The 18088-nt window shown below is 40.0% G+C and overlaps 1 protein-coding gene across 9 annotated transcripts in view; it reads left to right on the forward strand.

The window, feature by feature from the left end:
* The window catches only part of LOC100242251 (protein MRG1), a 35113-nt gene that overhangs the window by 2258 nt on the left and 14767 nt on the right, over nt 1-18088 (forward strand). For 7 of the 9 annotated variants that reach the window (XM_010654463.3, XM_010654464.3, XM_010654462.3 and 4 more), the window contains exons 2-5: nt 1081-1134; nt 1341-1354; nt 2927-3072; nt 4866-4901. In XM_010654463.3, the coding sequence (XP_010652765.1) occupies nt 1081-1134; nt 1341-1354; nt 2927-3072; nt 4866-4901 (250 nt within the window). The remainder of the gene's footprint in view (nt 1-1080; nt 1135-1340; nt 1355-2926; nt 3073-4865; nt 4902-18088) is intronic. The other 2 variants (XM_019221059.2, XM_019221058.2) reach the window with 1 other exon arrangement.

The raw sequence follows: 18088 nt of genomic DNA on the forward strand, positions 1-18088 counted from the left end.
TGTGCATATGGAATGCCAACTAAGTTGAATGACATTTAAGGGTATGACTTTAAAAACGTTAGTACAAGAGGCCCAAAAAGAAGTGAAGAAATGAAGTAAGTCTCACATCATCTCATGCTTCTTCCAAGTATCCCAAAAAATCCTAGCATTCCCTTCTCTGCACACAATCCGCATCAAAGTGAGACAAGTAATCTTTTCAAGGGTCTTGCCTCTAGCGGAGTTCCCAAAATAAATAAAAGAAATAACCATCATATCACAAATACTCCTTGGCTGAACCCACACCATCCCGGCCTGTGAGAATAGCTTGTGGCATAATCCCAAAGTGGAAATGGAGGAAGAGATGATCATTTGTCTATCTAATCCCCCTACATAGGATGCACTGATCAGGACTAAGGGTCATTGGTAGTTACCTTCTTATGTGTTACTAACCAAGCAAAGGCCTTGACTTTAGATGAGACTCTTGACTTCCACAAAAATTTGATTGGATGGAAAGAAACTGAATCTAATAAATTGGACAAGGCTAAGAAAAGAGTTTTACTGAGAATACTCCTAAAGAAGAAGGTACCCAAGCTTTTGCATCTGGAACAAATGGAGACAATTGTACACAGGGAAAGAGAAGTCATTAGTCTTTTGAGATCATCAATCTCCAAATCAATTAGGTTACGATGGAAAATAAGATTTCAAGAAAAAGAGTTGGCATTACCAAAGATAGCTGAGGTTGCAAATGTTACACTGCTTGTAATTGGCTTCATGGGCCCAACTTACTGATATTTTTTTTTCGCTCAACTAATAGTTTGAATTGTTGGGTTACTTTGAAATTATAGTTCTCCACGTTGTCCACGAGGACATTATCAGCATTTGATTAATGGTTAGTAACTTTATTCTGGTTTGGCTTACTCTGGTGTGTATTTTTTTATTATGTTCAATAATGAGAGGGAACCCAAATCTCACAAATGATGCTCCTTTATATTATTTACCTCCTTAACTGTTTTTAAATACTTATACTCTATTGTGCCAAATGTACTTATTTCCAATTCTAACAGTCAATATCTGATCCATTTACATGCTTTTATTTGTAAGGTCCAAAAGGCTGAATTTCGAAAGAAGGAGTGGAGATACTTTGTTCATTACCTTGTAAGTTTATTTTTTTCTTTTCATTTTTCTTGTTCATTAGTCACTGAGTGCTCTTTAGCATATTTTCTTGAGCAACACTTCTAGTTAGAAATGTTAACATGGTATTTCCCAACAAATTTTGAATGCTTGCATTGCTGATTTATGAGATGAACAAATATTTCTTGTTTTCTTATTAAATGATATCCTTCTCCTTTTCTGTTTTGCAGGGATGGAATAAAAAGTGAGTATGTCTTCTTGTCTATCTGCTTTATCTTATGTATTTTTTCCTTGAATCTTCATGACATTGTTCTCTCTTTGTTTCTTTTCATCTCCTTTTCTTTTTTTGCTTCTAAATCTTATGGTCCAAACTCTTCTTCCTTTTCTTTCTGGAGCCATGGCAGCACTCTTCTTCTTCTTTCTCTTGTCGAAATGGTCCTACCACTTCTGTATAATGCTTTTGTGTGCTGGTCTTTTCTCCCTGCAGTTACAGTGCATCATTTAAAATAGATAAATTGTTCACAGCATCAAATTTGCAAAAGTAGTCATTACATGGTGGTAAAGGAATCCAAAGTTGGAAGGTGGTTCTGAAAATAAAAACCCTTGGAGTTATGGTTTGGGTATGACTTCATCAGTAGTTTTGAACTTACAAAGTTTGAGCATCTTTTTAATTTTATCATCAATAAAAATTTGAGTTCTAATAGTCCAAAGTCCAGACAAGTAAATGGAAATTCAAAATGGCAAGTACTGCTATTGGCAGGCTCAATAAAGGTTTATAGTCAATAAATTTAACCAGTTAATTATCCCTGCTAAGTAGATCTTCTGTACCAAAAATTGGAATTATGCTTAGAATGGTTATGCATTTCTACCACTGTATGAAAGTTTATATCTATGGCAATGCGGGCTCCACCCTACGGTGGCTAGGGCTATTGCTCCAGGCCCAATTCAAGAAAAAGGTCTTACTAAATTTTTTTTCCAACTTTTTGATGTATTATCTAGAAAGGCCTTATTTTAATATGTTATCCAATATTAATGCCCTTGAGGCCTGGCTCAAGTGGTAAAGGGACGGGGAGGGTTTGTGGGAGATTCCAAGTTCAAGTCCCAATTGGGGACAAAAATTTTCCTATCAAAAAAATGTTATCCAATATTAATGTTGAGTAATTATTTATCCAGTGAGAAGTGATTGTTTTTCCATCATGTTAGATTATTGAATGTGTTAATAAATGCCAATAGAAGTGACCACATTTTAATATATTATCAAACAGCAATGGGCAAAATTATTCAATATCAATGAGAACCATTTGCAAGAAGGTCTAATTAGGTTTAAAGACCCATTGGAACTGTTGCATTGTCTGGTGGTATGCACTGAGTTTTGGTCCATTTTTAGATACGGGTTTAAACTTTGAAACTTTGGTAAAATTCTCTTCCCATCAGCTTTTTCTTTCTTTCACATAATTTAAGGAGAGAAAAAAGAACTTCAAATTAAAGTTCTATACTATATTTTTTTTTGATAGACAAAAGCTTGTATTAAGAAGCGCCAAAAAAGGGGGCGCCAAAAGTTTCATACTATATAAATAGACTATTAATGTTATATACTAATATAATAATTAATAAACGGCCTTATTTAGAATCTTTGTCATAGGCCCTGTAAAGCATTGACCTGTCCCTGTTTATGGGGTATGCTGTAATCATCGCCTTCAGCTGTCTGTGATTATGGCTATTTCAAAACTGCTGATTTTTTGTTTGTCATTGAACTTCGTTAATTGTCAAAGGGGATTTAGAAATACTTACTGAGGCTTGGACATATTGCCCACAGTTGGGATGAATGGGTGGGGATGGACCGTCTGATGAAACATACTGAAGAAAATGTTCTGAAGCAGCAGGCCCTTGACAAAAAACAAGGTGCAGAAAAGAATCCAAAATCAGGGCGTTCAGCACAGGCGAAGCCAAAAAGCTCTACTGGTTAGATCTGATCTTGCTTAATTTGCTAACAGTGCATTAACAGTTCAACTAACAACTCTACCATTCCTTACATCCATTTTAATTTTCTGTGTCTCTGTGTTTATTAATGTATGTTAGCTGTGTTATCCATCATATTAGTGAATTAGCTAATGGGAGGCCTTTTATTTTTTGAAATCTATGAGCATTGGCAATGAGAATTAACTTTATAGATTGTTTGTACAGAGGTTTTAGACACAGGCAGTTTCCAAGCATGTGGGAAGTTTTATTTATTACCAAGACAGTTTGTTATTTGTTATTCTTAAGGATATCATTAATAGTGCTGAATTTGGAAGGAAATAAGAACAAATATTCATAGAAAAAACTGCTATCATGTTGCATATGTGATCTTTTGGAGGGATGGTTTTTCTCCATTGCTAATTAAGGCTTACATCTCAAATTTTGTCTTGATATTAGTTTTTTTTCCTAATCTTTTGGGCATGGGAACTTGGGGTTTGATAGGCAAAATGAGATATTATGTTAAAAATGGCTGAAATAGGGCACAACAAAGTACGCACGATGCTTACAAGCATCACCAACAAACAAATAAAATGGAAGAAGGAAAATGATAAACAACCTCCCTCTTCATAATTGGAACCAAACCAATCTACAAAGCTTATCATGGTCATAGAGTGATCATCTATGTACACTCTAGCCTAATCTAAAAAGATACATGTAAAAGAATATTGGATTGCTTGATCCAGCTGTTTTGTATCTTTGAATGACCTCCTATTTTCATCCTTCCATAACATTGAAAACAACTCCAAGGAGAAACAAATAAAATGGAAGAAGGAAAATGATAAACAACCTCCCTCTTCATAATTGGAACCAAACCAATCTACAAAGCTTATCATGGTCATAGAGTGATCATCTATGTACACTCTAGCCTAATCTAAAAAGATACATGTAAAAGAATATTGGATTGCTTGATCCAGCTGTTTTGTATCTTTGAATGACCTCCTATTTTCATCCTTCCATAACATTGAAAACAACTCCAAGGAGAGGCTCTCCAAGCTTTCTTCTACTTCACTACAAAAGAGCCATGTCAAGCCATGTCAACCCAGGAGAGTTCCTCTTATAGAGGAGCGCATCACCCATGCCACTCTAAATAGAGGAAAATACTAGTTGCCACAAGATTCTCACTTTTGAATGAGCATATGATTAGTCAAATCCTTTATGGCTTCTATGGATGACTTCTCTATGACTTCTTGGCATTTCAGTTGGGATTTTATGAATGAAGAGGTGATAGATTTTTTTAGAGAATTCTATGAGCAGGGTAGATTCGTAAAGAGTTTGAATGCAAATTTGTTAGTTTTATTCCAAAGAAAGGGGGTCACGAAGATTTGAGAGATTTTAGGTCCATCAGTTTGGTAGATAGTCTTTGTAAGTTGTTGGCTAAGGTTTTAGCCAATAGACTCAAGAAGGTGGTGGTCAAAGTGGTCTTAAGTCCCAAAATGCATTTTTGGAGAGTAAACAAATTCTGGATGTGGTATTGATTGCTAATGAGGTTGTTGACTCGATGTTGAAAAGTAATGATCACGGTGTCCTTTGCAAACTTGACATTGCAAAGGCTTATGATCAGGTAAATTGGAATTTCTTGCTTTCGGTTTTAGCGGATTGGTTGGATAAAGTGCTATGATTGCGTTTTTTCAATAGGTTTTGGCATCAAACTAATATATATATATATATATATATGTATGTGTGTATTTATTTTTTGTTTATTTTGATATTATTTTTATTGCTCTTGAAATTTTCAGATGCAAAAGTGGAGAAGGAGGATCTCAAGAGCTACGGTGTTTCCTTTTCTCCTTTCTTTTTTCTTTAAATTTTGAATAATTTTATTACCCATTAATTAATTCGTAATTATTTATTACTAATATTATCACCATGACTATTGTCATCATCATCGTCTTTGTTATTATTGTTGTTGTTGTTGTTGATCATATAGTTGGTTTTTGTTCAATATCAGTGTTCATTAATCAAGTAAATTTTCATTCTTAAAATTTTTTCCTTTGTTTTTTCTGTCCCCCATATTTTTATTGTTGTTCTGAATTTTTTGCTTTCAAGTTAATTTTTTTTTTAGTTAGGTTTACAAAGTCCCATCAATGAAAGCAGTGTAATTGTCTCTAGAAAGCAGGATTAAGAAAAACCAAGTTGTTTGGCTTATTAAAACTGTAGCAAGGGATGCAACCTGACTCAAGTACACATGAAGTCTACAAGAAAACCCTCAAGGGAGGAAATGAAAAAACTACTATTGAGCAAAAAGAAAAACAGAGCAGCATAGTCAAGGAAAGGAAGAATAGCCATGTAAAGGTGAAGTTTATGTTATTATTCTTCAAAGGACAAGAAGATAGAAGAGAAAGATCTCTATTTTTGTCATTACATATGTTCACAACAATTTAATAATCTAGTTAATTGAACGCTTAAATGCTACTTCTGAAACTCACAGTACTTTTGAAACCATAATTTACTATTGTTCAAATGTTTTTCCTCATTATATTTTTCTGTCAACACACCAACTAATGATTTTCCTTTAAGGTATGGGAAATGCCAAACTGACCCTAAATAACTCACCTACTTATCAGGTCTTTGATTCAAATTGCATTGGCTATTGCTATGCTTAAACGTGTCATGATCTGATTTAAGATACTCTTTGTGAGCAGGATTATGTTATTGAGAGTTTAAGTAGTAAATAAGTGAAAGGGTATATTTTCATTTTCCAATTTCCTTGTAAATAATAAAGTTGTGCATTGCAGAGAATAGTTTAAAAATTTCCACTTCTTGTCTTTTTCTTTTTCTCTTTGTTACTTTTTTCCTTTTACGCCAAACAACTTGGCATTAGAGCAAGGTTTAAATCATCAGGACTAACACAGCAAGTTGATGATATTCAGCACAAGGTTTGGAGGACACTGATATCAGCAGCAGTACATGCTGATATCAGCACCATATGGACATAAAAAATCCTGAAATTTTAGGTTTCTGTCAGGAGTCGTTGGATCTAAAATTCCTTAGGATTCCTCGGCTGTTTGATGGATCTTCCCATTTTTCTTGTATTTTTTTAAAAGGCTGTTTTTACCCTGGATTTGGTTTCTTCTACCATAGATGGGTAGCTAGCTCTATGGACCAGTTGCCAATCCTGGTAGTGTTAGTTTTTGATGATAAATGAGTGCAAGGTGAATCCTTTGAGTTCCTTTGCATGGCTGTGAAATTTTTACCCTCTTCCATATCTTTGGAGCCTAAAAGTTCCTCCCTGGTGCATAGGAGGGGACTTTAATGTGATTAGATTCCCTTGTGAATGTAGTAGGAGAGGGAGGGTGCCTTCAACTATGTGGAGGTTTTCAGAGGTGATTGATGATCTAGATTTGAGAGATCTTTCTTTGCAGAGGGGTCCGTTTACTTGGAGTGGCGGGTTGAATAGCCAGTCCATGTCTAGACTGGATCGCTTTTTGGTCACTAAAGATTGGGAGTGCCATTTTAGTGGGGTTGTTCAGTACACCCTCCGTAGACCAGTGTTTGATCACTTCCCCATTTTGCTAGATAGAGAAGGGGTGAGGAGAGGACTAACCCCGTTTTGTTTTAAGAATGTGGTAAAAGGAGGAGGGGTTTAAGGTGTTGTTGAAAAGTTGGTGGCAAGGTTTTAATTTTAGTGGTTTTTGTAGTTTTGTCCTGGCAGAAAAGCTGAAGGTGCTTAAGACCAACTTGAAAATTTGGAACAAGGATGCTTTCAGGAAGATTGGGGTTAATAAGTCTTTGGCCTTAGAAAAAGTTTCATTCTAGGATGAGTAGGAGAAATCAAGAGAGTTGACTTTGGAAAAAGTGGAGGTTAGAAAAGAGGCAAGAGAGGATTTCAAGAATGGGTGCTCCTAGAGGAAGTCTCTTGGAGACAAAAGTCAAGAAAAGTGTGGTTGAGGGAAGGAGATAGAAACACAGGCTACGTCCATAGGATGACAAATGCCCATAAAAGGAGAAATTGGTTGGCTAAGATTAAAATTAATGGCTCTTGGTTCTCAGAGGAGCATGAGATTAAGGAAGGGGGGTGGCTAGGGCCTTCTAGAATCTATTGATGGAACCGAGAGATTGGCGCCCTAGCTTGAAGGGGCAATTGGGGATGAGGATGCTGCCAGGTTGGAGGAAGCTTTCAATGAAAAGAAGGTTTTTTCTGCCCTGTTTGAGCTGAACAGGGACAAGGCTCCTGGTCCGGACGGTTTCTCCATTGCATTCTGACAGTTTAGTTAGGAGTTTGTGTGAAGGAAGAGATTATAGGCTTTTTTAGAGAATTCCATGAGTGGGGGAGATTTGTTAAGAGCTTGAATATTGCGTTCTTGGTTTTAATCCCCAAAAAAAAGAGGTACAGATGACCTTTGACACTTTCGACCTATCAGCTTGGTGGGAGGCCTTTACAAACTGTTGGCTAAAGTGTTAGCTAATAGACTAAAGAAGGTGGTAAGTAAGGTGGTGTCTCCGACCCAAAATGCTTTTGTTGAAGGAAGGCAAATTCTTGATGCTGCGTTGATAGCTAATAAGGCTATTGATTCTATGATAAAAAGGAATAAGAGTGGAGTGTTACTATTGATTCTATGATAAAAAGGAATAAGGGTGGAGTGTTATGCAAACTGGACATAGAGAAGGCTTATGACCACCTAAATTGGAATTTTTTGCTGACTGTGATACAGAAAATGGGCTTTGGGGAGAAGCGGGTAGGTTGGATAAGATGGTGGATATCCTTTGTGTTGTTTTTGGTTTTGGTTAATGGCATTCCATTGGGCTTCTTTCACAACACTAAGGGATTGAGGCAAGGGGATCCTCTATTGCCCTATCTTTTTGTGATTGGGACGGAGGCCCTAAGTTGCCTTATTAATAGAGCTGTGAGTGAGGGCTTTTTATCAAGCTACAGGGTTAGGGGAAGGGGAGGAGATGAGGTTCAAGTAACCCATTTTCTGTTCGTTGATGATACTCTTGTGTTTTGTGAGGCTTCCCCAGAGCAAATGGTCTTTTTGAGTTGGTTATTAATGTGGTTTGAAGCCATTTCAGGTTTGAAAATAAACTTGGATTAGAGTGAAATCCTATTGGTAGGAAGGGCTGAGAATGTGGAGGATTTGGCCCTTAAACTTGGTTGCAAGGTGGGGGTGCTGCCTTCCTCTTATTTGGGGCTTTCCTTGGGAGCTGCTCATAAATTGGTGGTGGTTTGGGATGGGGTGAAGGAGAGGTTCTGGAAGAGGCTTGCCGTGTGGAAGAGGCACTTTGTTTCTAAAGGAAGGAGGGTCATCCTTCTAGTGCACTTTGTCAAGTATGCCGATATACTTCATGTCTTTGTTGCGTATGCCACGAGTGGTAAGATCGAGACTAGAGAAAATACAAAGGGACTTTCTTTGGGGTAGGGGGATTGAAGAAGAAGCCTCATTTTGTAAAGTGGGAGATTTTTTGTTCAAATAAAAAGAAAGGCGATTTGGGTGTTAGATGCCTTTCTAAACTCTATAGAGCCTTTTTGGGTAAATGGAGTTGGCGCTTTGTGCAAGAGGGGGAGATTCTTTGGAATCAAGTGATTAGCAAGAAGTATGAGGTAGAAGAAAGGGGGTGGTGTACCCGAGAAGTAAGGGAGGGGTATGGTGTGAGGTTTTGGAAGGAAATTAGGAAGGAATGACCTTTAATGAAAAACAATTTCGTTTTCTCCATGGGGGATGGTATAAGAGTGAGATTTTGAGAGGATACGTGGTTTTAAGACAATGCTCTAAGTTTTTCTTTCTCTTCTTTGTTTCCTTTGGCGGCCTTAAAAGAGGCGTGGGTGGCAGAGGTTTGGGATGCTTTGGGGGAGGAGGGGGGCTGAAATCCACGTTTTTCTAGGCCGTTTAATGATTGGGAGATGGAGATGCTGGATATATTCCTTTTCTTCTTACAAGGGATGAGGGTGGTTACTAACATGGAGGATAGGATACTGTGAAAAGAGGCTAAGGATGGAAATTTTTTAGTTAAATCCTTTTATAGCGCTGTGGAGGGTAGTAGTACAGTCCCGTTCTCGAGCAACATTATTTGGTGCACTCGTGTTCTTATTAAGGTTGGTTTTTTTGCTTGGGAAGCTTCATGGGGTAAATCTTTAACTTTGGATCAACTAAAGAAGAGGGGTTGGTCACTTCATAATAGACGTTTCCTTTGTTGTGCTGCTGAAGAGTCTATTGATCACCTTCTAATTCATTGCACCAACGCTAGGATTTTGTGGGAATTGTTGTTTACCTTTTTTGGTGTGCTGTGGGTTCTTCCTTCGTTATTTATAGAGATCCTTCTTGGGTGACATGACTCATTTGTGGGCAAGAAGCGAAGAAAGGTTTGGAGAGTAGCCCCCTTGTGTCTCTTTTAGGACGGTTTGGAAAGAAAGAAATAAAATTTCTTTTGAAAATGAGGAGTTTTCTATCCAAAGGATGAAATATTTGTTTGTTTGTAATTTTTTGTCTTGGACTAAGTCGTGTATGGATGAAAGGCCTAATTTTTTAATCAACTTTTTTGATTGGTTGAGCTCTAGATGAGGGTGGACGAGTTTTTTGTACCCCTCTTTCTTTTGTTTTTTTGCCTATAGGTGCTTGTTGTATACTTCCTATATGCTTTGGGTTGGCTGTTGGATGACTTGTTCTTATTAATATATCCTTTTTCTGTGCCTTCGCTTATCCAAAAAAAAAGGTTCCTTCTTTTTGTTGGTTTGCTGCAACTGTTGGCCTTGAAGAGGCTTGTTTCTGCTGGATGTGAATAATACTGTGGTTTGGAATGATTTTCGAACCATTTGATGGTGCTGAAGGTTGTTGGTTTTGACTTGTTGCTATTTTCTGTTTTCTGATCACTTGTGTTTAGCTTGTTTTTGTGGAGGAAGGGTTATATTTTGCACTAGTTGTGTTGTTGATCCTTTAGACAAATATGTTTACCAGCAGCAATTTTGGGACTGCAAATCTGGTTGTTTAGGGTTCAAATATGTTTGGGGCAAGTTCCAACACTCTTTTTATTCGGTTTACTGCATTTAAATTTGATGGAACTAATTATTTAATTTGGAGCTAGCAACACACTTGTCTCTTTTTGTGATCTTCAAATAAGAATAAATGAAAAGCACTAATAAAAAAGGGAAGAGGAGGACAAATTGAAATGGAATGAGTCTAACAATGGTGTTTTTTGGTCACTTGGAGGGAGTGGACTCGACTGAATAGTTGTTACTTGTGTAAAGGCAAGGAGGAAACGAGACATCACTTGCTTCTCGTCTATTCCAAAGTCAATATGTTATGGCAGCTGTTTCTCTCTCTCTTTGGAGTGGTTTGGGTGATGTGTTCTTCAGTCAAAAGGAATCTTTTGGGTTTGCATGGCTCTATTGTGGTGAAAAAACAGAAAAGCATGTAGGGTTGTATTGTTATGCTTGTTTTAGACTCGTTGGAAAGAAAGGAGCAGAAAGGCTTTCAATGATGTTGAGCAGTTGGACAAAAACAATCAAATCCGACTTTATGTATTCTTTTGTGAACTGGGTTAGGTTGTACATAGAGGACCACTTAATAAATATGATAGATTTTGTAAATTAACTAAGCTTCAAGTAAGGAGAGTGTTTTTCTGTTTATCTCCTTCTCGCCTAGTCTAGGTGTAAATTAAGTGTATGTTAGTGCACCTCCTTTTAGGCATTTCCAATATATTTACTCATTTGCCTAATAAAAAAATAATATTAAAGGTAAGGGCACACTTAATACATAGGAAGTATACATATGGGCTTAAAAAGTGAAAAAAGAGCAACAATAACCACAACAACATTCTAACTCCTTGGAGCACAACTACTCAATGATGTATGGTAAGGACTTGGAAACCATCTTGTAGAGATCCCTAAGACTGTTATTATAGGTTACAAATGAGGAAATCTTTAAGTGATTGGTCTAATCATTACACCCCTTTAAAGGATTTTTGATTAACCTCCTACCAAATTGTCTAGAACAAGCAACAGTTATTCCCCAAGCCTGCCTTCTCTTCTTACCCATAAAACTCCATGCCAGCCTATTAATGACGCTTTCGTCAAAGAAAGGAGAACCTAAGAGATGTCAAATAAATAGAACAAAAAGTGCTACAACCCCTAGCCTTCCCATAAAGGATGAGGAATGACCAGTTGATTTTTCTGCATTTATATATATATATATATAACAATAACTTGCCAAAAGCCAACATCTTCATGATCAAAGGTTAGGACCCTTCTCTATACAACCTCCCACACAAAGAAACCTACTTTAGTAAGAGCTCGTATGATTGATACCTTTCCTCGGGAGGATCCATTCAGTATTCTCGTTCCAGCAGGGTTCAACAATGGAGGAGAGCGAGAGCGATGGAGGAGAGCGAGTGAATCTGTGTGCAAGCGAGGGTGCAGTAAGCAATGTCCACTTGGAGTCTCGGAAAAGCTTGAGGAAGAGCAGCTTTGGAGTGGAGTTGAAGACTTTTGAGATCGAGGTAGAAAAGAAGAAGGGCAAAGTGCAAGCCACTATTGTGGAGAGGAAAAGAGGGGTTTCTTCTTGGATTAAGCTGGGACCGGAGAGCCTAGGGATCTTTATAGAATGTCTGGTTTTTTGCATTAAGGACACGTGAACTAGAATATGGGAAAGAAATTGGAAGGAAAAAGGGAGGTTCTATTCGCTGGTGCGCGATGAAAACAAGGGGGGATGCTTCCTCCGTTTGGGCGTTGTGGATCTGGAGAAGAAAAGGTTCAACATCTTTATTCCCAAAGGAAGAGGAGTAAAAGGGGGTCGGGCTTCAATGGCAGAGACGCTTCGGTGCTTGGGTGTTGCTACTGAAAGGAAGGAGAGTCAGAAGGACGAGGTGATGCCGTCGAGGCCCATTTTGGGGAAAACCTTTGCAGAGGTGGTTAAGCTGCCAAGGCGCAAAGGCAGAGTAGTGGCGAGGGTGGAAGTCAGCAAAAAGGACCTAAGCCGAAATTTAAATAAGTTGGCTCACTGTCTTGTTGGATCTTGGGACCCCAAATCAGTGAGGGGGGATGACTTGAGAAGTTAGGGGACCCAAATGGCAAAAATTTGGGGGTTGAAGGGCAACTTAGGACTGGCTAAGTTGGAAAGGGGTAAGGTTTTGCTGGAATTTGAGCTGTTGGCAGAAGCTGGGAAAGCTCTAAACCTTGGAAGAATTTTGGTTGGGGGATTTTTTCTGTGATTGGAGAAATGGAGCCCTGAGACGGGGTGTCTGATGGAAGGAGAGAAAAAGAGTGAGGCATGGGTGAGAATCGTGGGCTTACCCGTCTCTTTATGGGATCGGGCCATCCTTAGAAGGGTAGGGGAGGAGTGTAGGGGTTTCTTAGCTATCGATTCTCAAATGAAGAAGCTGGAGGAGTTGCAGTGGGCCAGGATTCTGGTGAAGCTTAATAGCGAGGAGATTCCTAACGTGGTGGAAATTTAGGTCGAAGGGGTGTGCTATTCGTTAACCCTGTGGTGGGAGGTTATGCCGGTAATGAGATCGTTGTCGACAGAAAAGAGTGGGAAGAAAATCGGAGCAGAAAGAGAGGTTGAGGGTGAGGTCTTTGCACGTGTGGGCAAGCGCTAGGTGGAAGAGGACGATGACGCAAGGCTCGAGACCCAGTTGCAGTCTGCCAATGGGACGTGGGGGCAGACGAGTGGGTCGGGGCGCCCTTTGGTTCATTATCAGGGCCTTAATGGGTCGTCGGTTGGGCCCCATGGAGGTTTGCAGCTTCTAGGTGGGCCCCTTAAGCCAGGCCTTTCTGAGGACCCACGAAGCTCTAATCTGGGCTCTGGGCTTGTTGGGCTAGATCCAGTCTTCTCCTCTTCATTTGAGGCTGGGTCGACTTCTTTTGGGCCGACGTCTTTGGAGGACCCTAGGTGGGTCAAGGCTATGGAGGCCTTCGTGGCGCTTAGTTCGGTTAGGCTGGATGATTGCCAAGGCCCATCCCAATCTTTGGAGGGGAACAGAGCCCACATCGGTGTGGCCTTTCCCTCGGTGTGGTTTGGCCCAAGTCTTTTGAGGGGTCCAGACGTTGAAATCTCTCATTTCTGGGTGAAGGATGGCCTGCAGAAGCAAATTGAGGAGGAACTCTAATTTGAGGAGAGATCGAAGACTGACATTGCCCTAATTGAGGAAGCGTCTAGGTATGGGAGTGCTTTTAACCCTTGTGGATTGTTGGCTTCTGGGTTCTCTTCTTCTCTTTTTTTTTTTTTTTTCGGTCAGACTCCATTAGGGGAGTATTACGACTATTCTGGGGACAATAGGGAGACAATCCAGGGGGAAACCCTGTTACGCATGCTCAATGCTCCTTGGCCTATAGAAGATGAGACTGTCAATCGTTGGGAACTGATGGAGGTTAACAATGGCAACAATGAAGAATGTGGAAAGGAATTATGCTTAGTTCAAACTATGCCACGAGAAGTAAAGGGCTGGGAGGAGGTTAGTTGGGAGGAAAGTGATCTGGCTAGGTTCAATAAGTACTTGGGGTTTCCGATAGAAGGATTGGAGAAAGACATTTTGGATTTTTTGGTTAAAATCCAAAAGAGAAGGGAAAGAGTCCATAGCAAAACTCTTCTGGAGAAATCTAAGTTCGAAAGGGAATTGAAAAGATTAGAATGCTCCATTAACTACGAGGGGGGGAAAAACAGAAATGTGGAATGCAAGGAAGAGGGTGTTAGGTCATGGAAGTTAAATGAAGCTAAGACTCTTGAGCTGGAATGTACGTGGAGCTAACGACAGTTCCAAAAGAAAGGTGATGAAGGTCGTGATTAGAAGTCAGAGGGTGGATTTGTTCTGTCTCCGGGAGACCAAAATTCAGGCAATGTCAGAGGGGTTGGTGAGAAGTTTGGGCACTGGTAGGTTTCTAGACTGGGGTGCCTTGGATGCCTATGGCACTACGGGAGGGTTATTGATTTGTTGGGATAAAAGGACCTTGGAGGTGCTTGAGATGGAGGTGGGAAATTTCTCAATTTCTTATAGGCTCAGGAATGTGGAAGATGGGCTAGTTTGAATTTTTACTAGTGTGTACGGGCCGTTCTCTAGAGAGGATAGGGGTTGTATGTGGGAGGAGTTAGGGGCGATCAGAGGCATTTGGGATGATCCATGGTGTTTAGGGGATGACTTCAATGTCATTCTCTCCCAAAGGGAAAGGAATAGTCAGGGAAGGCTAACTGGTGTAATGAGAAGGTTCGCCCAGATTGTTGACGAGTTAGAACTTCATGATCTTTCTTTGCAAGGGGGTGTGCTTACCTGGAGTGGGGGTAGGAATAATCAGGCTTGGGCTAGACTGGATAGGTTCCTAGTGACCCATAACTGGCTTGATCATTTTAGTGGGGTCGTCCAAAGCAGGCTGCCCAGACCCACCTCAAATCACTTTCCCATCTTGCTGATGGGTGGTGGGTTAAGGCGGGGCCCTTCCCCGTTTAGGTTTGAAAATATGTGGCTTAAAGTTGATGGTTTCAAGGACCTTCTTCGGGAATGGTGGCAGGGGTTTGAGGTGAGAGGGATGGTTAGTTTCAAACTAGCCACTAAAATGAAGGAGTTGAAGCAAAAAATCAAAGTTTGGAATAGGGAGGTGTTTGGAAGGCTGGAAGTTAATAAAAACTCAGCTCTTCAACAAGTTGAGTACTGGGATGGGGTGGAAAGTGAGAGAAGCCTTTCTGAAGGAGAAACAGAGCTGAAAAAAGAAGCTAAGGAATCCTTTAAAAAGTAGGTTTTAATGGAAGAAATTCACTGGAGACAACTGTCAAGGGAGCTGTGGCTAAAGGAAGGGGATAAGAACATATGCTTTTTTCACCGGATGACAAATGCCCATTGAAGAAATAATTCCATGGATAGAATTAAGATTAATGGGGTGTGGATGACTGAGGAACATGAGATGAGAGAGGGGATTGTGAATGCTTTTCAGCATTTGCTCTCAGAAGAGCCAGGCTAGAGAGTTGATATTGAGGGGATGCACCTCAATCGCCTTAACTCCCGTGAAGTTGAAGTTTTGGGGTTGCCTTTCACTGAGGAGGAAATTTACTCTGCCCTGATGGAAATGAATGGTGATAAAGCTCCAGGCTCGAATGGGTTCACAGTGGCCTTTTGGCAAGCTTGCTGGGATTTTGTGAAGGAGGAGATTGTGAATTTGTTTAAGGAGTTTTATGATCAAAGATCTTTTTCCAAAAGCCTTAATACCACCTTCTTGGTCCTAATCCCTAAGAAAGGAGGTGCTGAAGACCTGGGGGATTTCCGGCCAATCAGCCTGTTAGGTGTACAAGCTTTTGGCTAAAGTGCTGGTGAATAGGGTGAAGAAGGTTTTAGAAAAGGTGGTTTATGTGGATCAAAATGCCTTAGTGAGGGGCAAATAGATTTTGGATGCTTCGCTTATAGCTAATGAGGTGATTGACTTCTGGCATAAACGAAAAGAGAGGGCTAATTTGCAAATTGGACATCGAAAAAGTCTATGACAACATCAATTGGAATTTTCTCATGAAGGTTTTGCTTAAAATGGGCTTTGGGTCTCGGTGGATGGAGTGGATTTGGTGGTGCATCTCAACTGCCAAATTTTCTGTCCTGGTCAATGGGGTGCCTATAGGCTTCTTCTCGAACACCAAGGGGTTGCGGCAAGGAGATCCTCTTTATCCTTATCTCTTTGTCTTGGGTATGGAAGTGCTAAGCACTTTAATAAGAAGGGTTGTTGGTGGGGGCTTCTTATCAGGCTACAGACTTCGGGGGAGAGGGGGAGTGGAGATGATTGTCTCCCACTTTCTTTTTGTTGACGATACAATCATTTTTTGCGAAGCTAGGAAAGAGCAACTAACCACTTTAAGCTGGATTTTGGCTTGGTTTGAGGCGTCTTCTGGTCTAAGAATTAACCTAGTTAAGAGCGTTTTAATTCCGGTTGGTGAGGTTGAAGAGATTGAGGAAATGGCAGTGGAGCTAGAGTGTAGAGTGGGGTCTCTGCCCACTGTTTACTTGGGGCTGCCTCTTGGAGCCCATCACAAAGCTATTTTTATGTGGGATGGGGTGGAAGAGAGAATGAGGAGAAGATTAGCTCAGTGGAAAAGATAATATATATCTAAGGGCGGGCGTATCACCCTCATTAAGAGCACATTGGCCAGTATGCCTATTTACCATCTGTCCCTCTTTCGAATGCCTAAGATTGTTGCAAAAAGGCTTGAAAAATTACAAAGAGACTTTCTTTGGGGAGGGGGAAGCTTGCAGAGGAAAGTCCACTTAATTAATTGGGAGGTGGTGTGCACTCAAAAGGAGAAGGGTGGTCTAGGCATATGGAAGATTGATCTCTTGAACAAAGCCTTGTTGGGTAAATGGATTTGGAGATTTGCCTTTGAAAAGGACAATCTTTGGAAGAGGGTGATTGGGGTGAAATATGGTCAAAAGGGCTTTGGGTGGAGGACTAAGGAAGCTCACGGGACGTTTGGAGTGGGGGTTTGGAAGGAGATTATGAAGGAAGCAAATTGGTGCTGGGATAGCATAAAGTTTAAGGTGGGGAAGGGGACTAGAATTAAATTCTGGATTGATCAGTGGTGTGGCAATGCGGCGTTGTCCCAAAATTTCCCCCAGTTATTTGCCTTAGCGGTCCATAGGAATGCAACGGTCAATGAAGTGTGGGACTCAAGCCTTGGTCAAGGAGGTTGGAATCTCATATTTTCTAGAGATTTTAATGATTAGAGACTTGATTAGAGACTTGCTTAATATGCTGAGGGACGTCAAGATATCTTCAGAGGAGGACTCAGTGTTCTCGAAAGGAGGGGGTCATGGCATTTTTGGGCTTAAGGATGCTTATAATCTGTTGGTTGTCCCCAATGCCTGCGCCTTCCCGAATAAATGCATATGGGTAGATAAGGTCCCAACCAAAGTTGTTTTTTTTGCTTGGGAAGCCACGTGGGGGAAAATTCTCACTTTGGATAGGCTTAAAAAACGGGGGTGGCAGCTCCTTAATCACTGTTTTTTGTGTGGTTGTGAAGAGGAAAATGTTAATCACATTCTTTTACACTGTATAGTGGTAAGGGTCCTCTGGGAGATCGTCCTTGCCCTTTTTGGGGTTCAGTGGGTGTTCCCAGAGTCAGTTAAAGAGGTGTTATTTAGTTGGAGGGACCCTTTTGTGGGGAAAAAAAGGAAAAAGATCTGGAATTCCATCCTGTTGTGTATTTTCTGGATGGTATGGAAGGAAAGGAATATATTAGCTTTTAGGGGGGTTCTTTAGCTATACAGAAACTCAAAAATTCTTTTGTATGTAAGTTGTGGAGTTGGGCTAGGGTGTACATTGGAGAGGAGTCCTCTTCGCTCTTAGGCTTTTTGGAGTGGCTAGCGGAGACTTAAGGGTTGGTGAGGTTGCTTGTTTTTTGCGTTCTTGTTTTAGGCTACTATGTATACTCCTTGTATGCTTTGTGGCTTTTTGCCCCTTAATATATTTGTGCTTATCTAATAAAAAAAGAAAGTAAGAGCTCAAGAGCCCTACCCTACCTTTTGTGAGGAATGACACTTCTCCATCCAACTTCAATGGAAAGATTTTACTAAGAATTTAAAGGAGCACCACTGCACAACATATCTTAGCAAAACTTGATTCTTCTCCCTTGCCTACCATAGATCTTATCTTGGCCATAAAAATTTGCTTTCTATAAAGCAAATCTTTAACTCCATTTTCCAAGTAAGATTTCATTGAAAGGGGACAACACTTTAATACCTAGATGCCCCTTCTTCTTTAGTAGTGATTTAATGTTATTAAAGTCACGCCATCACTTGGGTCACCCATCTCTGCAATGTTTGCTTAGTTTGGATTCAAAATTTAATAAATGCACTTCTATTGATCAATTCCATTATGAGCCTTGAAAATTTGAAAAAAAATAAATCCTTATATTTTTGTCATGGTAATAGAAGTACTACTTTTGATATTATTCATATTGATGTTTGGAGACATTCTCCTAAGCTCCACCTAGATATTGTTATTTTGTGACTTTTGTGTATGACTCCCTCGAGTCATCTAGGCACCTTCCAAAAACAAGAAAGT

This window comes from Vitis vinifera, chromosome 7 (assembly GCF_030704535.1).
Source record: "Vitis vinifera cultivar Pinot Noir 40024 chromosome 7, ASM3070453v1".
In the NCBI taxonomy this organism is placed as follows: Eukaryota; Viridiplantae; Streptophyta; class Magnoliopsida; order Vitales; family Vitaceae; genus Vitis; species Vitis vinifera.